The sequence below is a fragment of the Syngnathus floridae genome, chromosome 9 (assembly GCF_059516105.1).
Source record: "Syngnathus floridae isolate MCC-2025c chromosome 9, RoL_Sflo_1.0, whole genome shotgun sequence".
Classification (NCBI taxonomy): Eukaryota; Metazoa; Chordata; class Actinopteri; order Syngnathiformes; family Syngnathidae; genus Syngnathus; species Syngnathus floridae.
The window spans coordinates 403,354-426,816 of NC_142421.1; the positions used below are offsets into that span (position 1 = coordinate 403,354).

At 45.7% G+C, this 23,463-nt stretch overlaps 2 protein-coding genes across 4 annotated transcripts in view; both read right to left on the minus strand.

Moving 5' to 3' along the window:
* The window catches only part of shtn1 (shootin 1), a 22,693-nt gene extending 12,863 nt beyond the window's left edge, over window positions 1-9,830 (minus strand). For 2 of the 3 annotated variants that reach the window (XM_088384062.1, XM_088384063.1), the window contains exons 1-15: window positions 9,265-9,830; window positions 8,354-8,406; window positions 7,867-7,927; window positions 6,272-6,366; window positions 4,412-4,571; window positions 4,230-4,327; window positions 3,747-3,828; window positions 3,506-3,600; window positions 3,273-3,419; window positions 2,569-2,722; window positions 2,142-2,268; window positions 1,980-2,059; window positions 1,737-1,837; window positions 1,423-1,473; window positions 686-803 (exon numbers count right to left, since the gene is read on the minus strand). In XM_088384062.1, coding sequence (XP_088240188.1) covers window positions 687-803; window positions 1,423-1,473; window positions 1,737-1,837; window positions 1,980-2,059; window positions 2,142-2,268; window positions 2,569-2,722; window positions 3,273-3,419; window positions 3,506-3,600; window positions 3,747-3,828; window positions 4,230-4,327; window positions 4,412-4,571; window positions 6,272-6,366; window positions 7,867-7,927; window positions 8,354-8,406; window positions 9,265-9,463 — 1,620 coding nt within the window. In that variant the 5' untranslated portion in view covers window positions 9,464-9,830 and the 3' untranslated portion in view covers window position 686. The remainder of the gene's footprint in view (window positions 1-685; window positions 804-1,422; window positions 1,474-1,736; window positions 1,838-1,979; window positions 2,060-2,141; window positions 2,269-2,568; window positions 2,723-3,272; window positions 3,420-3,505; window positions 3,601-3,746; window positions 3,829-4,229; window positions 4,328-4,411; window positions 4,572-6,271; window positions 6,367-7,866; window positions 7,928-8,353; window positions 8,407-9,264) is intronic. The other variant, XM_088384061.1, reaches the window with a different exon arrangement.
* A 415-nt stretch (window positions 9,831-10,245) lies between these two features.
* On the minus strand, window positions 10,246-21,562 carry atp6v1ba (ATPase, H+ transporting, lysosomal, V1 subunit B, member a). The gene is made up of 14 exons (XM_088384065.1): window positions 21,279-21,562; window positions 16,750-16,805; window positions 16,433-16,531; window positions 16,185-16,278; window positions 15,981-16,058; window positions 15,716-15,855; window positions 14,657-14,758; window positions 13,411-13,508; window positions 13,206-13,329; window positions 12,443-12,593; window positions 11,808-11,890; window positions 11,617-11,721; window positions 11,300-11,429; window positions 10,246-11,087 (listed from the first exon to the last, which is right to left on the minus strand). The coding sequence occupies exons 1-14, from the start codon at window positions 21,394-21,396 to the stop codon at window positions 10,945-10,947; spliced, it is 1,521 nt and encodes a 506-aa protein (XP_088240191.1). The 5' UTR covers window positions 21,397-21,562; the 3' UTR covers window positions 10,246-10,944.
* Window positions 21,563-23,463: the final 1,901 nt, after the last annotated feature.

A 23,463-nucleotide genomic window follows, 5' to 3' on the forward strand; every position in this document is an offset into this window, starting at 1 on the left:
TTTGAGGGTGAATCTGCTTTGCAAAGGAGGCGACTTCAAACAACAATGGCATTTGCTCCACTCTGTGCACATGAAGGGGACGGCAAGCTGGAAATTACACCTCAGCGCTAAACCAAGCCTAAAACCTTAATCACCAAAAGTGTCCGATAAGTGACGGACAGGACAGGGCAGGGCAAGGCAGGGCAGGGCAGGGCAGGACACGGGGCTCTCGTGTTTCCGACCGGGAAGCGTCTGGGAAATGTGGCCGGGCAGGTGTCGAGAGAAAACAAGACAAAAGCCAACGTTGTCGAACGAATAACTGGCACGGCCTTCAATTCAACCATGACAAAACAACTCTAATTGGTTGGACCAAAGTATTTGAAATCCTGGCAACAGCTGTCCAGACAAGAAGTGAAAATGAAAACAAATACGGATGGATCCTCTCTACTACGTGTGCAAACGGGGAGAAACTACGTATGTGTGGAAGACTATTCACCAGAGGTTGTTACATTGAAGTCATAAGCAGAAAGATTTTCATTGATAACCCATTTCCAAGTCTGTTTAAAAAGCCCCTGCTTTCATGCAAAGTCATTTTCCGACACCAGCGATTGCTCAACCGATAAGAATTTGCTCGGACAGATGTTAGGTGTACGTGATTTCAGCAAAAGAAAAATGCATGTCGTCTGTCGTGTAAATAAAACAATACCTTAGGAGCTTGCCCCCAGTACATGGCGCCGTCTCAGCAAGACTTTCTGCAGTTCGTCATTTGGGGATGGTGATGATCCCATTTTCGGCTGAGGAGGAACGCTTCTGTCACAATTCCCCTGAAAGACAAAATACAGGATGATGTGTTGCGGTCACCTCTTCTGCTCTAGGCTGCATCGTCCAAAGGCCACACAAGCTCTAAGTTTCGGTGTCCAACGGCGCCTTGATATTTGGCGTTCATTTCCGCGGAGCACGAGCCTACGTTGAGCCGAGCGGGTCGGCTACGCCGGTGGCGCTTCTGCTAGGCCGGTGGCTCTTCTGCTAGGCCGGTGGCTCTTCTGCTAGGCCGGTGGCTCTTCTGCTCCGCCGGTGGCTCTTCTGCTCCGCCGGTGGCTCTTCTGCTCCGCCGGTGGCTCTTCTGCTACGCCGGTGGCTCTTCTGCTAGGCCGGTGGCTCTTCTGCTACGCCGGTCGCTCTTCTGCTACGCCGGTCGCTCTTCTGCTACGCCGGTCGCTCTTCTGCTACGCAGGTCGCTCTTCTGCTACGCCGGTCGCTCTTCTTCTCCGCGTCCACGTTCAGCCGCGCAAACTCGAGCGGCTAGGACTGTCCAAAGTGGTGAAGGTTTCTCCGTTCCACAGAGGTTCAATGAGGAGGAACCTCGCAGGCTCCTCTGCCTTCCAGTTGTTGGGCTTCTGAGCAAACCGTCAAAAGGCCAGAGTGTTTGACAAAGGCTATTACCATGATGGCTCGAAGTTCCTGGAAGGCGGAATTAGACGGCTTCCTCTCCATCTGATAAAAGGAAAATAATGGGAAAAGACAAGCAAAACATAAATATCGTTCTTATTATTTCTGACGCGATGCATTCAGTCCCCTCCAATTACAAGAAGATGACAAAGCCCAGCACGGAGGCAGGCGTCTCAATGATGGACCATTTTCCCAATTATTGTGGCGGGCTGAGGACTACGTGACAAGATACCCTGAAGTCTGCATAGCCATGAAGCGACGCAAGTCACTGTATTTTATTTGTCCCCTAACATTGAAGAATTTCGAACCTTTCTCCGGTTATTGGCTCTCTGGCTGACGGGCCGAAGCTGAACCCCATTCTTGATCCTGTTCATCATTTCCTCCACAGCTTGCTGCCTGACATCCACTTCTGGAAAACACACACACGCGCACACACATGCGCACGCTATTTGCTATGTGGGAGGACAGGTCAACAAAAAGAGGTGTTTGTGTTTTGCCAGGTTTGGAGTCGCGCATGGATAAGCCAAGCCGCAAGTCTGCAATTTTGGTACCTGCTCTCTGGGCAGAATTGCGGAGCGCAAGTGGGATGTCACTGCTGTCTTGCCTCTTTCTGATTAATGACAGTAAGGAGCTAGGGAGAGCATACAAATCAACATCACCTTTGGATCAATCTACCATTCCAATTTCATTCTACTAAGGATGGAAAAGTTTACCTGAGTGGGTTGAAGGCTGCCAAGGTTGGAAGTGGTGGCGGTGGCGGCGGCGGCGGAGGTGGACATACAGGCACTGGAAGATGTGCAGGATCGCTGGCCGTTTGCAGTTTCTTTTGAAGTTCTTCAACTGATCAATCCAATGAGAAAATGATTGAGTGAATAGACCTTTCTAGTTGACACCCCTTCCCCTTTGTTCCCTTTCTTAAAGACATTGGAATGGACAGGATGCTGCTGCTGCTGCTGCTGCAGCTGCAGCTGCTGCTGCGCCCTTGTTCAAAAGAGAAATTGCAAACAGAAGCACGTTGCCCCCTTCCACCATATCATAAAAGACACAAGAAAATGCTGGAATCCAAGAAATAAATGCATCCATGCCTACATCCATGGCAGAGCGTCAATGCAGCTTGTTTTCATGCTTGTGTGTTGTTACCTGTGGACCTCAGATCCTTGACCTCTGCTCGGGCCTTGGAGCACTCATCACTGTACTCCTTCTTCTCCTCCTCCACAAGCTCAAGTTTACACTTCAAGGCCGTCAGCTCCTTTAGCGCCTCGCAGCTACTTAACTTCTCTTCCACTTTGTTGATCTGAGCACACAAACATTTTTCCTTTTGTGTTGAATTTCACAGCACAAACAACTTGATAAGGAGGCGAGTGTGATTGATTGTGTTTAGCCTCCATCCATCCATCCATCCATCCATCCATCCATGCATACATTTTAAGCACCAGTCCGTTTTATTTCACTTGGGGGTGCCAAACTGAAATGTTTTGGAGCAGCTCTTGCAGTGGCAATTAAGTCATCCTGGCTGGGTAGATGTCAGCTTTTCCCTAACCTTTTCCAATTGTTCATCACCAGCAGAGGTCAGTGATCCCACTCAGCTTTAATTGTTTTACATCAGTCAGTGGTGGGAGGGAGGGAGGGAGGTGCTTCCAGGCCAAGCTTCCTTTTCTTAAATGCTTTGCTTTATGTCGAAAACGTTTGCTTAACTCTGAGGTTATCTTTTCACTCACTCATGTTTGTGTATTAGCGGTGTTATTCTATCCACCTATCTATCTGACAACAGAACATCAAGGAGACCCCCCACACACACACACACTCTCTCTCTCTCTCTCTGACAAGTGTGGCGTCAGGTCGACCTGGCTCTGGTGCTCCTGCTTCAGGCTTTCCAAATCCTTGGTCAGCGACGTCACCTGGCTGAGTGCCTCCTGCAGAGCATCGCTCGGTGTCGTGCTCTGCATCAGGATCTGGCTGTGTCGCTTGAGCATCTTTTGTTCTACAACCATCTGAAAGCACCACCATTGTGAAATATAGCTGGAAGGAAGGGGGGCGCTACCATGATACGTAATGGTGACATTGTAATATAACTTACTGCTCTGGCAAAGTTCTCTGCCCCCTCTCTCAAGTCCCGCTCCAGATTCAAGGTGTCCTGTAGAGCTTGGTATTCCTCCACAGCAAACCTTGACACTGAATTTCCACATTTTGGATTGATTTGACACGAGCCATCCGCCTAACGTTAACCTTACGAGCCATGTTCATATTTAGCAGACCGTACGTTCCCCCCCCCCCCAAATGGTTTGGATTTCATTGCATCCATAGCCTCCCATTCTAACCTCTGTTATATTTTCTCAGAAGCTTCTTTTGCTGCACCGTCTCAGCCATTAACACGCTGTTAGCATGTTTTTCTTGCAGCAGCTGCAAATGGAAAAGAGAAAGTGGGATTTTCAACAAACAATGAAGGCTGAGGAGCACCGCGCTTGCTTATCACCGGGGTGGCAATCCATTTGGCCTTTGTTCTAGTATTGGAAAAGAAAGTTCAAATAGCTCAGAATGATGAGAATAGAACACCAAACATTTGCATTGGACTTGTGTGATGGCTGCCTTCTCAATGCCTGATAGGATTCACGTCTGGCTATTGAATGAATTCCCAACCTCAATGGACAGCACCCTTTGCTTCACTGAGCAAAACATTCAGGAGCCATTTACAGAGTCGTTGAGTGAGTTTTCGTGTCAATAACGCAGACCACAAAAAAAAAATAAAAAAAAATAGACAGACAGACAGGTGCCAAAGCAGGAAATGCTGGGCTAGTACTCACCTCTTGCCTGCTTTCCTCAAGTTGTTCTTTCAGCATTGCAAGGTTATCACAAAGGTGATTTTTCTCCCTCAGTGTCAACTGCAATTGACTTTGCAGCTCTGAAAGAAGAAAGATGATCATTTCGACAGACTGGACATCCAGGAGAGAGAAGAGGCGTGAAAATATTCAGAGAAATGCTGCACCTGATATCTTGCACTGGCACACGCTTGACAAGCAGTTGGCAGCATTCAGCTGCTCACCTTCGTCTTCATCCTCGAGGTTTATCTGGCTGATGGTCCCCGGTCCGAGTTGAGACAGCAACATCATGCTCTTCCTTTTCAACGAGTGCTTCTGTTGGTTCAACTACAGCCAAAAGAGAGACAAACATCAAATGAAGATGGATGCTTTTGCAGAATACTAACTAGTCACTCAAGCAAATCCTACGAATCATCCATCATTCCATTGTGTGCGCGTGGCTTCGTGATTTCAAAACACAAATGCGGTGTTCAACTGGTGGTTGTCATAACATTAGCATTTACGCTCGCTGCTCGTCAAAATGTCATCAAATTCTTCCCTTGAGAAAAAGACCTTAATGGGTTGGTTGGTTCATTCTCGACGGACAGAACAGCATTAGGAGCTAGCCATTGGACGAGGCCTTTGCAAGCGCAACAATGTCACAAATGACACAATCCATTTCCTTTGAAATGACTTTGGGAAATGTGTCCATGTTGGCCTGGGAATGACGCAATACGGCCAACTGATTGCAGGCCTTTGGCTTCAAGAAACATCTTATGCGTCAATAAAAACCCAATTACAGTCGGGAAGGAAGAAAGGGTCTTTTTTTCACAGCGATCCCTTAGCATTTACCGCTCGTTTCATTTGGCACAACATACATCAATTGCAACAGTGGAAAGCCCAAGACGTCGCTTTGCATATATAACGGAAGTCGTATTGAGATTTTCAGATGGGTGAAGTGCCACCGACTTTGGATGACAATCAAGCAACAAAACAAGTGACAGGCCAGATGAGCTTTTTCTTCTTTTCTTTTGCTCTGCAATCAGTCATAATGGCAGGACCCATGCAAAAGCAATGACCAGGTGCATGGGGGGGAAAACATGAGCGATGACACATTTGATGCCTTGGAACTTCTTTGCATCGAATATTTCTTTCCTATTTGCAAATTGATTGCATTGCAAGTTCAATCAGCAGGAAGCAGCGCCATGAAGCCAAGCCCGTTCCAAAGATAAATGCGGCTTATAGCAAATGCTGGAGATGAATGCAATTTGCAACCGAGGAAAGAAAAGTCAATTGCAGAAAAGCAAAACGGACAAAGATGGGAGCGAACAGCCGCAAAAGATCATTGAACGGCACCCTCGTGAGAAAAGCAACAGGGACTTTTTTGCTTTCAAACAATATCCAGCATGGAATAAGACGCGCAATGGGCAAAATGAACACCGAGAATAAACCGAGACATAGCCGTGCTTTACGACTGACTAACTTTTGGTTTCTTCGCGATAACGTCACCTTCTCATTGAAATGCCGGCAAAATGCCAACGGTCCGTCCGCTCGATTGCCATTCCGCTTACGCCCTTTGCTAAATCCAATTTGGATCGGGCCTCACCGTGGTAGAGATTGGAAACTTTGAACGTAAAAATGAAACAACCATTGGAAGGTAAGGAGAAAGGCTTGGCTTTCCACAGCCTGCCACTTTGCTTGAACGCGTTTTGTCCAGGAATTGAAAGAGAAATGATGACAGTCATATGTTCAAGCAGAAAGAGCGGCAAAGCACTATGCTCAGGCTCCATGGCTCCCAAATAACAACTCGCGCTTTAGCAAGGACACCAAAATTAGTGGTCGCAATCGAACGGATCGAATGCAATTTTGGACACCGGAGCTACGTATGTGGGCGCAGAGTGCTTTTGCTTTCGTCGCGTCAAGTCGACAAATGACTCGGACCATTTACTTGACAAATGAGTGAGCCGCTCCTCCCGCATTTAGTCGTCATTCTCCATAAGTCATTGAGTTAACGCTAGTCATTGAAATGAACTGTAGTGGAAGTGCACCTTGGAGGCCAGGGCCTCAGCGCTTTCTCTGCACGTCCTCTCAATCTCCAGTTTCTCCTGAATCTCGTTGATCTCCTCAATGACCATTGTTGACACTAAGAGAGAGAGAGAGAGAGAGAGAGAAAGGCACATGAATTGATCAACCAGGCATCCGTCCGTCCGTCCGTCCTCAGTGACATCCAGGCCAAGCTAGTATTTTGGAAAAACAACAATTAAAGAAAGCGCGACACCTATCATTTTAAAAAAGATGAGAGCGCAGCACAACTGGCTTCAAACGTTTCCATTCATTTTGCCCAAATGATTCTGCATAAAGGCCCAACGCTTTGAGACCACTTTACTGAAGATCGAATTTCAAATAGAGGTTGAGATCTAACCCCCCCCCGGAAAAAAAAAAAAAAAAAGCAAACAGTTTGTGTTTGTGACGATGACAGCTCTAGACGTTTTTCATGGGAATAAATGTGGCGGCTGCTCGTACATGGAGCAATTCTCCAGCCAAAACACATATTATGCTTGACTCGCACATTAATAGAGGCTGCCCGACTGTGCCAAGCAGCTGCATATTAGGAGCTATTACGTGATTTCATAGCTCTTAGAAAATTGCTCCTATTCACAACAAAACGGCTGGTGGGGTGGCAGGCAGGCTCGCTGAGGACACCGCAAAAAGTCCCCCCCCCCCACACACACACACACAATCGTGCCTTTTCAATTGCTGATGGCAAGGTTGATGACAACATGACCATTGTGTTATAATGATAACACCACAAAGGCATCTGCCCCCCTCATCAAGGCTCGGCTCGGCTCGGCTCGCCTGGCCTGGCCTCGCGCTGGCTGCAGATACGATTTAATTCACTGTTCTGTTGATACCATTATGCAGCCCGTCGGCGTAGGGGTGGCTAATCACTGTCTTTGCAGAGAGGACGATGAATAAGGACACACACAAAAAGAGGGAAGAAAACAGATGGAGGATAATGGGCATGCCAAAACTCACAATTAAGACTGTCATATTTGACGCGGCGGCAGCGGCGGCGGCGGCGGCAGCGGGGGCCCCCGTTGACTTTCAGCACTTCTACACTGCTGTTTGTTTACCACGGCTACCAGTAATCATAATTAACACGTCATTAGGTCCGAGCCAGAAGATTTGTCGGAGTGGCTGGCCGTGACAGGGAGATTGCGCCCAAAGGGAAACACAATGAAAAGTGGCAGGCAGGCAGCTAAGTGCTATTGACGTGACGGGCGCAGGGAGTTAGTTCATGGGTGTCGCATCATCCCGCCCGGCCATCTTAATTAGGTGTCACCTAATTGCAGCTGGTCTTGGAACTTCATTTCTCCTGTGCTCAACCACAATGTTTCATTAGTGGGAGGGAGGGCAATTGGTTAAGGGCGCTCCAGGTGCCATTGTTCCTTGCAAATGTCACCAGATTATGCGTCAAAGCATGTGTTTCTTGTTGGGGGGGGAGCACCGACGTTGCCGTCTTACTTAGCTCTTTGATGCAATCAATTTGGACACAGGCAGCACGGGTGGCTTATCGGCCATCTGCCTAGACGGAATTAACTTTTCCAAAAGAGTCTGCGGATATGTATTGGAAACAACTTACCTTGTTGAAATTCATTGAGCTTCTTGATGGCCTCATCTCGTTCCTCCTCCAGTATCTTACACTAGGAGAGCCAGATATACAGTTTTCATGCAAAAAATGCTGAAGATTATTTATAGACTGATAATCCAGTATCATTCTGATGCGTTATAATTCAGGTTAGTTTTCTCTCTCTCTTTTACACTTAACAATAATTTTGCTCTTCACTTAAGAGTCATTGCTGTTCATGCCAGAATTGTTGATGCATAATAGATTGATAGTCCAAACGCAGTCCTATACATTTGGACAAACAGACCTTTCTTTCATTTTGTTGAAACAGTGTATGACATTTCTTAATAGGTTCTCAAAGAAACGGAATATTTCAAAGAGTCCATTAGCAATTCGACTGAGAATGAAAAGACCCGGCTGAATGAGAATATTAGCAAAAAAAGGCAAACAAATGTGATCTGTTCCTTACAATTAGTAGTGGCAGATTGTGACAGATATTTACCTCCTTGGTTGTTGCTTCATGTCTCCTTTGCAGGCCTTCATATGCCCGTATAGCTGTGGGAAGCAAAGGGTGCCGCTCATCCATCATCACACCAAAAATCGACACAAAGCCTCCTCAATTTCACATGAATATATTTCACACATGGGACATTCTCAAACATGTGATAACTTCTCACATAGTGACTAATTCCGCTCGTGTTGTTTGAGTGCGGCAGTACGAGGCTGGGGGAAACAAATCCATTTCCTCAATACTATAAATACATGTTTTAGAGTTCCTGAAAACCTCAATTGGGTAAATTCAACATTTTTTCAGACATCTACGTATATTATTCATCAGTCCGCCCGCACATATGGTGACAAATGATTCCAAGTGATTCCAACATAGCTCATATTCGACTGAAATATCAAGCATAATCAAGAAGCACCAAACGTTTGCATTTCGAAAAAGTGCCATGAATCCGAATCGCAATAAGGGAGGGATTCTTGTGCTGCTGAATGAGGTCAGTGGGCGTGGCTATTAGCCAGCAAACCGCACAAAGACCCATCCGCTGGTGTTAACTTTGTAAGCACAATAGTTCCAAAATGGTCCCGTTCAGATGCCCTTCTGGTTGTGCTTCGGGCTTGCTGATCGTACACAATGTCGCAAGTTGGACTCTCATTCCAAAGTACAGCTGTAGAAAAACTCCTCGAGCCGGTTCTCCACTTTGGCATGTCAAACAAATACATTGCATGCACACGTAACGTATTGGCTAAAGTAGCTTTTTGAATCAACATAGGCAGGATACAATTCAGCACCTTGCAGCCGAGTGCAATATGAGGTACTACGAAATTGACATTCTTGTCGTCGTTGTTGGTTGTTGTTATGAACCCCAAACTAATTGACATGCACTGGTCGTCTCACAGCAGGCCTACCTTTGTTTGTCAAGTCAGCAATGGTGTTCTTTCGATCCAATTCTTCCGAAGCCATAGGACTTGTTTTTTTCAAATTATTTGCAGCAGGAAGCGAATGAACGTCGTGACACGCCTGAACGCTTTCAGTGACACCAACTCGAGCATAGCCGTTCAAAGTCCGCGCTGCGCACGCACGCACGCGACCCACCTGCAGTGACATACATACCAATCTTAAGGGAACAAACACAGTATTGACCTTTTAAGAAAATGGAATATTTACGTATGGGTGAATCTCAAATGATTTGATGTGCTGAAATGTTCATTTTCCGACGATAGGTCACTTGGAAAAGTTCAACCAATATAAAGATACATACTAGGTACTGGCAGTTGGTGAGTAAAAAGTATGTTCATGTCATGTCATTTACTTACCTTGAATTCACGTCATGTCGTTTACTTACCTTGAATTCACACGTCAGCCGGTATCAACACTTTATAAACCCAAACTCACAATGATGTTTTCAATATGTGGAACATGCATTTAAACGGGCACTGTTGTCGGACACGTCATGCAGAAAGATTGAGAAAACGCCCAGAATATCCTGTAAAATACAAAATCAATTTGGCTTGAAGACACTGCCAGGACAATCGAGGGCACCTCCGACATCCATTTTTTCATTGATTTTCATATGATGTATTACTTGTGCCCTCTCTGCATCCATTACAAGCTGGTGATCCTGAAAGGGGGATCCTTCCATCTGTGGTCCCTTCTCAAGGTTTCTCATTTTCCCCTGGCAGGGGTTTTTGGAGTTTTTCCTTGCCCTTTTGGGAGCTTAAGATCAGGGAATGCTTTGAGAAGAATTGTCAATTGTCAAGACAAATAAACTTGACTTGGCTTCAACTGGAAATAATTGAGGTGACAGGATGAGAGACGTGGTGAAAGACGGATCACGGCTGTTAGCAATGTGCCGAGGAGGCTTGCATAGACGGATTACGGATAACAAATTGTACTCACTCATAATTTAATTTCATTCTGTTCACAAACTCAAGAAACAATCATGATTGCACAACAACTTTGTTTTTGCTGACTAATGGGAATGTTCAATATATAAGACAAAACAAATAACAAAGCACTAATAATGTAAACATCCGTGATGTAGTTTGTACGGGGTGCCCAAAGAGTCAAGTACGGCACGACTACCACCTGCCCGGCTGCCCGGCTGCCCGGCAGGAATATGCTTCACACTGACGGCTTTGAGTGTTTATTTGATTGCTGAGCGAAACAACACCACTCAGCTCATATCAAACGGAACAAATGCTTTGTGATTCTGGACAGTACATTAAAAGCGTCACCTGTAGTATATGGGCTTCACTAAATGTTTACAGATATGATCACATTTGTTTGCAATAAAGAGGAACGCTAGCACAGATACTACTTTTCAGACGCCACATCATTTGGACAGCACAGCAATACACTACGGCACACCGAGATAAAATGACTACTGCGATCTTGCGGTGCGAGAGAAGTTGGTGACCTTGGGGAAAGGAAGCTTTGGGATCAGGATGCTCAAGAAAATTCACCTGCATGCCACAAGGCAGAGGGCAGAAGACTGGACTGGCGGCATCAGAGAGGGAGGGAGGGAGGGAGGGAGGGAGGGAGGGAGGGAGGAGATGACAAAGAAGCACAACATCCCTTTTGGTGCCTCAGTGGCGAGCGGCAGATTCCCTGGGATAAAACTCGGCCAATGTGCTCTGAGGGATCCTCTTCAGCATCTCCTTGGGGAAGATACGGAGCAGCTGCCAGCCGATGTCCAAGGTTTCGTACACCGTCCTGTTGTCGTACGGCCCTGAGGGAGGGACACGCATTGTTGGTCGTTTTTAGAAAGGCGTGTTTTTGGGCAACCCAAGGGGTTACATTGATCTAGGTCAGGCGTGTGTGTGTGTGTGTGTGTGTGTGTGTGTGTGTGTGTGTGTGTGTGTGTGTGTGTGTGCGTGTGCGTGTGTGTGTTCGGGCAGCCAAAGGAGTCCGTTTGCTCTACACACGGTGGAAGCAACTCACCCTGGGCAATGAAGTTCTTTTCAAATTTCTGTAGGAACTCAAGGTAGAGCAGATCATCAGAAGTGAGGGCTTCTTCTCCCACAACAGCCTTCATGGCTTGAACATCTTTGCCAATAGCATAGCAGGCATACTAAAAATGGGACAGTCAATGAAAAGAAAAGGAATCATGGAGGGGCAAATGGCTCGAAAAAAAACACAAACATCTCAGTCAGTCAGTCAGTCAGTCAGTCAGCACCAAAATACTCTTCAATGAAGTAAGCGTACCCGCTTCGACATACTACTTGTAACATCGATATCTCGAGTGGATAGAGTGTTACCAGCTGGTTGGAGACATCAGCGTGGTCCTTCCTGGTCATACCCTCTCCAATGGCTGACTTCATCAGACGGGACAAGGAGGGCAAAACATTGATGGGCGGGTAAATCTGCAAGACAAGCGTATTTGGAACATCAGTTCAAGAAAACTTGCATTCGAAACTTTTTGGGAAGGGCGGGCATCTGGCTAGCCTACCTGACGGTTGTGCAGCTGCCTGTCCACGTACACCTGACCCTCAGTGATGTATCCCGTCAGATCAGGAATCGGATGGGTGATGTCTTTCAAAGGGGGAACAAGACACGTCTTTCACCATGGACTAAAGCAACAAACTAGCCATTTTCCTCAGATCCAGCTCATGGTGTCATCAAGACTTTGGAGCAACAAAGCCAAATATAGAAGATGCAAATGGATCATTCACCTCTCCAGTAGCCATTTTGACAACCTTCACTCGGAATCAAGTGCCCGAGAAGGGCTGGGAAGCCAGCCGTGTTGGACTAAAGGTTAACACACTCACCCGCCTGTAATGCTGTAATGGGGACCTACTCTTCAACTAGATAGGAGTGTGCAGTTGCTATGGTAACTTCAGAAATATCCAAGCCCATTTCCAATTCGTACATTTTTTTACATTTCATCGGTTTCATTCCCAAACAAGTAACCCACACAACACACTTTCGACACAAAATTTGAACCATGAAGGTCCTTGAATGAAAGAGGGGAAGGGAAAAAGAAAAAAAATGGGCAAAGAGAGACACACTTGGACTCTGGGACTCATTTCTGAAAGCTCGCTTTTTGGATCTATAAGCTTTTGTTTAAGGATTGACAACTGGTACCGTCATTGGGCATTGTGAGAATGGGGATTTGGGTGATGGAGCCATTCCTCCCCTCGATTCGTCCCGCACGTTCATAGATGGTGGCCAAGTCGGTGTACATGTAACCAGGGAAGCCTCGACGTCCGGGCACCTCTTCTCGAGCAGCGGACACCTTTAAGGTGGAGAAAAGGCTTGCTTGGTAGTAGGAAGTGAGAGGGCCACATAAAACAAACAAACAAACAAACAAACAAAAAAAACTACCAACAAGCGTTATCCAATCTGGATTTGAGTCACAGTGACAGGAAAACAAATTCAAATGTCATTCTCAAAATGAACAATTTGACGCGTTGTGTCTTTTCAATCTTTTTAAAATGCGCATCTTCATTGAGAGACAATGAGGTGACGACACTGTCGATGGCTAAAGGCAAATAGAACAAAACCCCAGAAGGTGGAATGAAACCTCCATCGATTAGGGAAAGGGGAAAATGAACTTTGGAACCATTTACATGAATATATTTAAGACTCGCGGTCTTGAAGCACAATGGCAACATTTGGCCCCGGTATGTCCCTCTTCAAGCGGAGACTTTCAGCTTTCATTTGCGTTGACCGCCAACCATTTTCTAGCCACGAATTGCACGTTGCTTTACAATCTCAATTCAAAAGAACAGTTTCCACGTACTACATTTGTATCCGTCGATCCATTTTCTATACTGCTTATCCTCATCGGGGTGTGCTGGACGGAGCTTATTTCAATATGTATGTCCGCCGCCGTCGATGCGTTTACCTCTCTCAGAGCCTCAGCGTAGGAGCTCATATCGGTGAGGATGACCAGGACGTGTTTCTCACACTGGTAGGCCAGATATTCTGCTGTAGTCAACGCCAGGCGAGGAGTAATGATACGTTCGATCCTAATCGGTAAGAAAGAAGGAACTTCAAGTGGAGTCAACACTGTCGTTGCAGCTCGTAAATCCAATCCAAGCGAGTCTTACGTGGGATCATTAGCCAGGTTCAAGAAAAGACAAACGTTGTCCATTGAGCCATTTTCTTCAAAATCAGACTTGAAGAAACGAGCAGTTTCCATGTTGACCTGGGGGCGAAATGGACAAATGGCTTTTACTGCACTTTAAAATCAAACCCTCTGTCCGTCCGTCAACCGTCACACTCCGTGGATGCACGTATGTCGTATTTGACTGCATCCCGAATTTCCACAATTTTGACGCACGCCTCCAACCCCTCGGACAAAATGCAGGTGAACCCATGAAAAAGGTGTTGCTGTTTATCGGCTTATGATCTTTTGTTCATTCACAATCAATAAGAAGTTCAGTGTGCTATACACATGGATCTTGCATTTCAAACGGGAGCCCACGTTATGTTATCCTTTCAAACGCATGGAAAATACAATACCCGTTGGAAAAGCAGCAACAAAAAACACCAACTCTAGTTTGGAGGTGAAACTGCACTTCCAAGTATCACGTGCTGAGATAATGTCAAGAAAAGGCAAACGATGACACAAGCAATTAATAATAAAGAGCACCTGGCATTTTTGGATGGATTACGACTACGCAGCTGTTTGTTTTCAAACGTGAAATGAATGCATTAGGTCCGGAAGAATGTGACTCGCCGCATTGCAGAAAACATGGAAATCTTTTATCAAGGACATTCATTGCATTTGGCAGGGAATGTAACTCACAGAAACGCTTATTTGCAAAGGATGTGACTTAGCGAGGGGGGGTTGGACGGATTCAGCAAGTGAAGCAAATTGGGACTTTGGTAAAGGTCAACCTGTCACAAAAGGCAGGCAGGCAGGCGGGAGGGAAGAGAATTTGATACTGGCGGGATGGCAGTGTTAAGAGTCTCTTGAATTAGTAACCTCTACGTGGTGGGAGGATATGCTCAGAGGTGCAGAAGTAACAAGAAGGACTGAAAGGTTAATGAATAAAAGACTGAAAGCAGGCTGGGAGAAAGGACATTTCAGGGTTAAGAGCTGGATTAGCGCCGCAGATGCGCATGATAGAAAGCACGTCGGCTGGATGGGTGGGTGGATGGGTGGATGGATGGATGGATGGATGGATGGATGGATGGATGGATGGATGGATGGATGGATGGATGGATGGATGGATGGATGGATGGATGGATGGATGGATGGATGGAATGGGAGGATGGGTGGATGGGTGGTTGGATGGGTGGGTGGATGGATGGATGGATGGACGGACGGACGGATGGACGGATGCTTACCCCCATGGCCGCAAACACAATGGCAAAGTTTTCCGAGCTGTAGTCCATCACATCCTTGGACTTCTGCACCAGGCCAGCTTGCCGACAGATCTGGGCTGCAATCTTAACAAATGTGTTTGGAGTGTCATTATAAAAAAACAAAAACAAAATCCACAATTGATTTTTCCAGACAAAAATTCATTTGAAACCATGTCATCATTTGATAAGGAACGACTTGAGATGTGTGAAGGACATACATTATAGCAATGTCATTTTCGGAGCCAATCAGAATGAAGTTTCCACCCAGCACAAGAATACTGTATAATAACAACAACAATAATAAACGATATCAAATATAATATTAAGCCGGCCGGCCAGCCAGCCAGCCGGCCAGCCGGCCAGCCAGCCAGCCAGCCAGCCGGCCAGCCGGCCAGCCAGCCAGCCGGCCAGCCAGCCGGCCAGCCACTCCTTTGTAGAAGGAGTGAAGAGGAATTTTCTGCTTTTCACCTAATGTGTGTTGATCCGGCCCTAACCCTAACCTCTCCATGCACCCTAGGGGTAAGCAGGCACCTGGTCCATAGAGCAACCCCCACCAAAACATGAATGACCTACGTGACTTGTACTTAACGAAATAAGCAGCCAGGATTTCACAGCTGGCACGACAAGTGGGTCATCATTAGGAGCTGTGTTTGTTTGACCAATTCTACAGTAGGACCCTTTTGATCAGCCAATTAGGAAGGCTGAATGAGATTACACATGGCAGCAGGCAGTTGCATTCGCGGCCCTTTTCAATACAATCCTCATTCAAGAAACCGGTGCTATTGTCTTCTCCTTATTGCACATATGTACCTACCTTGACATTTGACAGTCACCTGCTGGTCTCCAAAATGTATTGGAATGCAAATATGTTCAAACAAATGGTACTCGCAAATCCATTTGAACAACAAACGCTACTGGCAAATACGTCGCGCGACGCCGTACACGCAAATACGGATTTGCGAGAACGTTACTGGCAAACAGGTTCCAGAAGCTCGCCTTTAAGTAGCGACAGCCCGGATGCGCGTGTACGTGTGATCTCACTTCGTTGTGGGGCAAGCCGGCCGCGGAGAAAATGGGGATCTTCTGTCCTCTGGCAATGCTGTTCATTCCGTCGATGGCCGAGATGCCGGTCTGGATCATTTCCTCTGGGTAGATACGGCACTGAGGATTGATAGGCTGACCTGGGGAGGAAACACGGGGCTTTGTCAAAAGAGCTTTCGTACAAGCTAAGCTACATGTAGCACTCGCTCATCGACTGCGAGTAGAACTATGGGGAAAAATGCACGCAGATAAAAAGAGCAGGTACCCATAATGTCCAAATAGTCTTCAGCCAGAACACTGGGTCCACGATCAATAGGTTTGCCTGAGCCATTGAACACGCGCCCTGAAAAAGACAAGGAAATTGACACAGATGTGAAAAACCTATTCATCGCTATCCACAAACACTTCAAGTATGAATTGATGAGCTCGCTGGCTTTGTGAAGATTTTTTTTTTCTTCCTTCCTCATACCGAGCATATCTTCGGAAACGGGTGTGCGCAAGATATCGCCAGTAAACTCGCAGGCTGTCTTCTTGGCATCGATGCCTGATGTTCCCTCAAACACCTGAAGAGACGTAACGTCACACTTTGTCAAGATACCGTTGTCCAAAATGTTAGCGCTTGTACATTGTTAGTGACGTTTCAAAATGCCTCTCGTTTGTTTCACACACACACACATCTCGCTTGTTCTTGCTCCAGGATGGACGCTTGTGTCTCACCTGAACAACTGCCTTGCTACCAATCACCTCCAGCACTTGACCACTCCTTTTTGTGCCATCGGGTAAGGTCAGGTGTACTATTTCAGCATATCTGGGGAACTAGTCGAAGAAGAAAAAAAAAAGGATTATACACGGTTGCCATATTAAAAAACACTGACCAGTCGCACAGGCGCATTCCATAGGCTGCTGAAGTATTTTACAATTTGAACATTGCACGTTTTACACAGAAAGTACATGTGATCAATAGATTGTGATGATGAAAGAGCAGGTTCCTCTGCGAATAAAGCAAACGAGTAGAACAGTAGAGGTTGCCTCACCTTGACATTATCCAGAATCACTAAGGGTCCATTCACTCCTGACACTGTCGAATAAGCTGAAAGACAAGATGATCGAAAAACACAGTTCATTTTTCTGATTCAAGTGTCAGTCAACTACAAGCAATCTCATTATGACTGTATTCACATTTACAAGCTACCAATCAACTTGCTGGCACAAATTGCACTGAATAGTCACACGTTGACCTTTAACTGGAAGATCCACAGAGCTTTGTGCATTACATGCTCCGGGTCCAAATGTCAAAGGCAGGCAAATGTCATCAAAATGGAGAAAATTCACTCGTCTGCCCATGGACAATTACATTGACACTGGCCGGCCGGCCGGTCGGCCGACCGTCTTCGAAAAGAGAATGGCTCATCACTCGAGAAAATCACGAGAAAATTATACAACCGCGGCTCCAACACAAATGGAATCAAAAATGCGGGGGGTGGTAATAATAACCACATTTCCAACTTGCCAAAACATTTCAAGAGATATACTAGATACAGCAAAAGTATATACTGGCTGGTGATGACAATAATAATCACAAAATTGATTGACGTAATAATATAGAAAGCTTTTGGCAATCGGTACATTCACAGCATCTTCGTGGCACATCCAGTAAAGGCCTCCTAAAGAGGTCGGTGAAGTCCATTTTAGGACAAATATGCATTTCCACTTTCAGTATAGCCATCATGATACACTCCCTTCGAAAAGTATGGATTGAAATTTCACGTAGACTGAAAAGAATTTGTTTTGCCACCAAAAGATCAACACAAGAGAAGGTTCGTTTTTTGGTCTCCATTTTTTTGTCCTGTACAATTTGATTCATAGATTAATTGGAAGTGATGGGAAAAATAAGCGGTGTACATTCTTAGAATGAACGGGCCGGTTAATCGCTTTTCTTCCATCAAATATCGACCTCAGAAATTCACAAATGCATTGCTGTCCATCGTTTGGTTTTACCAGATTGTTTTCTTAAGTGATGCCTTCAATAACATGCGTGTAAATACAGCAAGTTGATTGTAGTCTGCCCAAATATCTTAAATGGCTTCTTATCCTTGGGGGGGGGGGGGGGGGGGGGCAAAGTGTTCTTAAGATTGATTGATTCGAGTGTTTTGAAGACTGGTTTCTTTTGATTTCTTGTGGCATGGTGGTGGCACTATGCCTGTGTGCAGAACTTTTATAATAAAAACATCACCAAGGCAAAAAAAAAAGTGAAGGGGGTTTTCTCTCACTTGATAACAATCACCATAAGTGAATGGACTATATACGTATTTAGGAGTTGTGAAGTAGCAACAATTGCCATTAGGTTTGGCAAACTTTCTCCACCCTTCTTTTCGACTGAAGTTCAAGTGCGGCGTGGCGTGGCGTGGCGTGGCGTGGGGGTGTTGGCTTGGCATGCAAGCGCAGTGTGGGTCACCCTGCAGCCTGTTCAACTGCCAAGCCCTTTGTGAACAAAGATGTTAATTGGTCCTAATCTGCCACTAGAGGCTGTTTTGCTAGCCTGACCTCGCACCCTGAAGGACACCTTGGTGTGAAATACTGAAGAGGCTATTCAAGTGCCAGAGAAAAGAGACACGTTGCATTCCAACACAATTCAATTTTCAAGCTAAAAAGCGGAGTCGGGGGCAAGGTTGCGATGGGATGGGATGGGATGGGGCGCCAGTGTTCCAACAATAAATGAGCGCAACAAAGCAGTGGCTGCTGTGATGTGCACCTTGAAATTCACAACGATTCCCACAGCCCTGCTCAAAGCGGGAATGCTAATTGGCTGACAAATCAACACATTTGCATGACGACATTCACTGCGCCAGCCAAATAGCTGGTTCGCAAAGGAAAATGAATACAGCCATCCCTCGCCACTTTGCGCTTCACCGTTTGCGGACACGCCGGCTGGCTTTTTAATCTTACCGTCAAATCAATAGGAATGACTCGATGCATGTAGTACTACGCGTTGACTGTGTATGACGAGGGCTACGGCGACTGCTACGTGATGCTAAACCTCCGTTTGGTTGAGAACCAACCAAGCGACACTGTCCAAATGGAGTGAAAAGGAGGAAGTGGAGTCATGGAACGGGGGATTTTCGGCCACAAGTCACAAGTTGACAACTTCCTGTTCTTTCTGACAAAAATAAGACGGACGGGTGGATGTCTGCGCAAGAGGTTATTGAAGAGCAAGTTTGCTCATTAGAATACAAATTAGGCAAGTTTTGATGGAAATGACAGACGAGGCTTTCAATTATCACCACGACTAATTAAATGTTCACAAAAGCTGCACTGTGCCTTGCTCTATGTCTTTTCATTGCACTTGATGTCAGAATGCAGCAAAGGCTAAAACAAAGGCCACCATTTCATGGACTAATAGCTTTTGTCTTGTTTGACACCAGAGAGACAAAAGCCTGCAGAAAGAAAAGACGCAGTACGATGGAAAAAGGTCCTCATTTGGTGCCTTTTCAAACGTTGCCTCTCCGAGCCCTCCGGCAAGTCGACAAAAAGCGTTGATCTTATGAACTGTGTGACATGCACGCCCGCATTCATGTTGAGCTGTTGTCATTTGCTTCAAAGCAGCAGCCGCCGCGGCGGCGGCAGCCGCAGCAGCATTCGCCATCACCGACAGAGACATTTTGGAATTGTGCTAGGTCGTTTGCAAAGAGTGGCTTAGCCTATAGATGTTTGGCCTTGGGCTAGGGTTAGGATATCTCACCTATCGCTGACCTTGAGACTCTCCCAGACCATGTCCACATGGAAAAAGTTTGGAAACAAATCAAGTGTGGATGGGAATTTTTTTTTCTCCACAGAGCGTATATTTGACTTTTTTTTTTCTTCGAAGCCCAGCTACGATGGTATTTGTAAAGTTCTTTGAGCACAATACAGTGTAGATAAAAGCATTCCATTTGCCATTTACCACCGCTAAAAGCTTCATTTTAAAAAAGCAACGATGCCTGGCAAACAAAACCAAATCCAAGAAACGGTGGTGAACACTGTGCTGTTAGGCCTTAGCTGCGGCAATTTTTGTTAGCGCATTCAGGAAACAAAGCTTCCGTGCCGTTTGATTTCTCGAATAGGCCGACAGCAAAAAATAGATACGGGACAGCAAATTAGAAGGCGTCTCTCTTCCAACTGTAAATGGAGCCTTTTACATCAGCAGCTCCCCATCTTTAGTCCAAGGCCAGTGAACCGATGCAGCTAATCATAAAATAAAGACTGCGGCAAGCTCATGTAGCAGTTCAAATATGCTTCAGAAAAAAAAGTCTCGGCAGCAGAATTACAGCATTTCACATTGTTAGGGCTAAGTAGAAGGGCCGCATTACAAAATACCCTTGTCCTCGCACTAAGATGGGCCAAGGCCCATTAAGTCATTTTCTTCTCATTCTCCAAGAGGCTTTTAGTGCATACATACAGTACTTGCCTCTCTGACATAAAGGTACACAAAAACAACATCATCATGGTGTTGTGTGGTGAAAGCAATGTTAGGGAACAGAGGTTGCTTTCAAAAAACAAATCCAACAGCATTCAGAGCAGTCATGCACCATTGGAAAATTCATCATCCACGGCCGGCAGGGCTGTGCAATTCATCTCAATTCTGTGCACGACGCTCCATGATGAGCATAATTGTTCCAAAGATTGTTCGTGCGCAATAATAAATAGTCAGTGCACGGTTTGTTTACACAAAGAAGCCATACTTAAATGTATGGCTTCTTTGTGTAAACAAACACTGTACACTTCTTTGCTTTTCGTATTTTAGAATAACAAACATGGCATGTCCTGAATGCCGCAAGCGTGTCCAACGAGTCCACGATTCACGTGACCTTCGCTCGTGATCGTGTCACATGACAAATCCTCATTGTTTGCTCTTCGCCAAGCGTACGGGGTTCTGCCGAGTTTCCCGGACACTATGCTGATGTGCAAACATTTTGACAGGCGAGCCACCTAACAAGCACCGTTGATCGAAATCATTCAAGAAATAGCCTCAGCGGCGGCGGCGGCACCGCAACACCCGCCGGAGCTCTACAGCATGACTTGCAGGCCAAAGACTGGAGTGCAGTCGTCCCGACAACAAATGCAAATATAAGCAGAAACATTTTCAACACTTGTCTTAATAACAACAATTTAGCGAATGCGAGAATGACATCTCGCCAAAATGAGCCACGTTAGCCACCTTTAGCAATAGCTTACGAGGTAGCTTCACATTTTTGCTACTTGATATGAATGACACTTTTGGAAACAAAAACACACACACGCACGCAGACAGACAGACAGACAGACAGACACCTTGCAAACCGATTCAAAACAGTCTTGAATGATGTAGCCTTTCGTTTTGCTTCCGGTTTTAAATGAATTGAAGGCCGTATTCAAACGACACATTTGATACAGCTGCAACATGATATTAGATTTCAACAGCTTGTTGCATTCGACTATTGCGGTGAATTTTCGGTAGCAACATCAGGATATATACATACATATTTACTCTCTTCTGCCATCTGTGTTAGCCTATAGCTACGCTAGCTAGCAGCTCGAAGCAGCGTACTTAGCCTCGGTTGAGAGATGTAATTTCTGGTCACAGCTTGAGTGTGCGTCCGCGCTGCCGCCGCCGCCGCCGCTGCCAAGCCGTTGTCCATCGCCCGGTTTGCCACCAATGTTGCCATTGCGGGATTAATTGACGACAAGTTGACAACGAGAACGTTCTTCGGTGATTTTAGCTAGCCGGGCCGGTGCTGCACAAGCCAGATGACAGCGGTCATATGACTGACTGACTGACTAAGCGGATGACGACGGTGGCTGAGCGCTGAGCTGCGATGCGCCGCCGCCGCCGCCGCCGCGCACTGCTGCTTTTAGGCGTCACCGAGTCTCTGCAAGAAGAATTTAATGCTAAACAAACAAAAGCATTCACCAAATAATTCGACCAAAGAAATTGTCATTTTTTCCCTTTTTATCACGAGACAGTAATCTTCTGTTGAGTGCTCGTCACTTGCAATGGCCCCTTGGTTGGCCAGTATTTTCCAAGTTCAGTTTTTGCATTTATTATAAATGTGGCTGTTTTCATACCAACAGCAGCACAAAACGGCCATTTTTTTAACTATGCCAAGCAGTGGGTGTCTATGAAAAAAAGAAAGGAAAAAAAAACATTGTCCAGCCCGCCTACACAAAGAGTTGAACACCTCGTCTAGCTCGACTTCAAATGGGCACAAACCTATTGCCCAGAGATTGAGCTAAGATTTTATCTGGTACCTCTCATGTCAGTGAGGTGCAGCAAGGTATGGTACCTGGAAGTGTTGTCGGTCACTTTATGGGACATTCTTCATCTGTACATGAGCTAAAATACGATGTGTTTGAAGATGATTGAACCATGGCCCCTACCTAACTAGCACTTCTGCAGGCAGGCAGGCAGGCTGCAGGCAGCCGCACATCATGCATATAACACACCCAAAAAAAAAGCACTACAAAACTGAAGAGGCAAGCACTGCCAGGTTGAGGCTGATGCTAGTCCCTTGAGAGCTCATTCAAACATTTCAGGATGCATGCAAAAATAGACAAATAATGCAAGTGAAGGACTTGTGCCTCCACAAGCTGTGCCCTCGTTTTCTAAATATACGTACCTGTTGTCTCCACTCTTTTACGATGAGGTCAAAGGGGTTGGATCTCCTCCCGGATGTGTGAAGCTGCTGTATTTTACAATCGCACCAATGCAAACAGCTGATCCCATTTTTCGACGACTATTTTCGATGAAGCTTGTAACCAATGTTCCCTTGAAGCCGCCGCGCATGTGCGTCAACAACGAATGCATGAAAGAAAGCGCTTCAAAATTCAAATTCAAATCTTTTTTTATGACTAATAATTGATGAATTCTATCCCAGAAAATCTCAATAGTAAGAAACCATTCGGATTGATTTGATTTTCATGATATACCAATTGAATTGGGTAGCGTATGAGAAAAAGCTCCTGCAATGTGATTATTGGTCACTTGGAGTCTGGCAGCCTGAAGAATTCCTTCCTTCCTTCCTTCCTTCCTTCCTTCCTTCCTTCCTTCCTTCCTTCCTTCCTTCCTTCCTTCCTTCCTTCCTTCCTTCCTTCCTTCCTTCCTTCCTTCCTTCCTTCCTTCCGCATTCTACTTGTAGATGCAGTCAATGACTGAATAGATGGTCTTTGACATGTTTGAAAACGTCATATCGCAGGTCCACTAATGAATAACAACAGCAGATTGTGCGGGTCACAGAACACCCCTGGCTTTCATATCAAACAAAAGCCTGCCTATTTACGGATAGTCTTGAAATCTTGATGAATTTATTTCAACAATGGACCTCCTACAATGACTGATATGTTTGCCGATGAATATAATTGCTCAGCCAAGCTCCCTTGCTATTGAATGTACCTGTATGCTGGAAGTCAAAAAGGATTCCAATTAAAGTGACACTTTTGTATACAATTTTAAACAAGCCAAGCTCCGACTAAAAAAGATAGTATCAAATACCTAAACACGAGTCATAGCTTGGCACACCAAATGGATTTCACCTACCCAACCAGGATGATGCTTGTTGTTACGTATTATTAGTTGGTCAGCTCACAGGACATCAAGCATTAAACAGAAGAAGAAAAATGTCAGAGCGCCGATATTCTCATTTCTTTTCAGGCATCTGTTCATTCATAAGGGCAGGCGGGCGGGCGGCACGGTGGAACACTGCTTCCAATGTCTTTGTCTATGTCGACCATGTCTT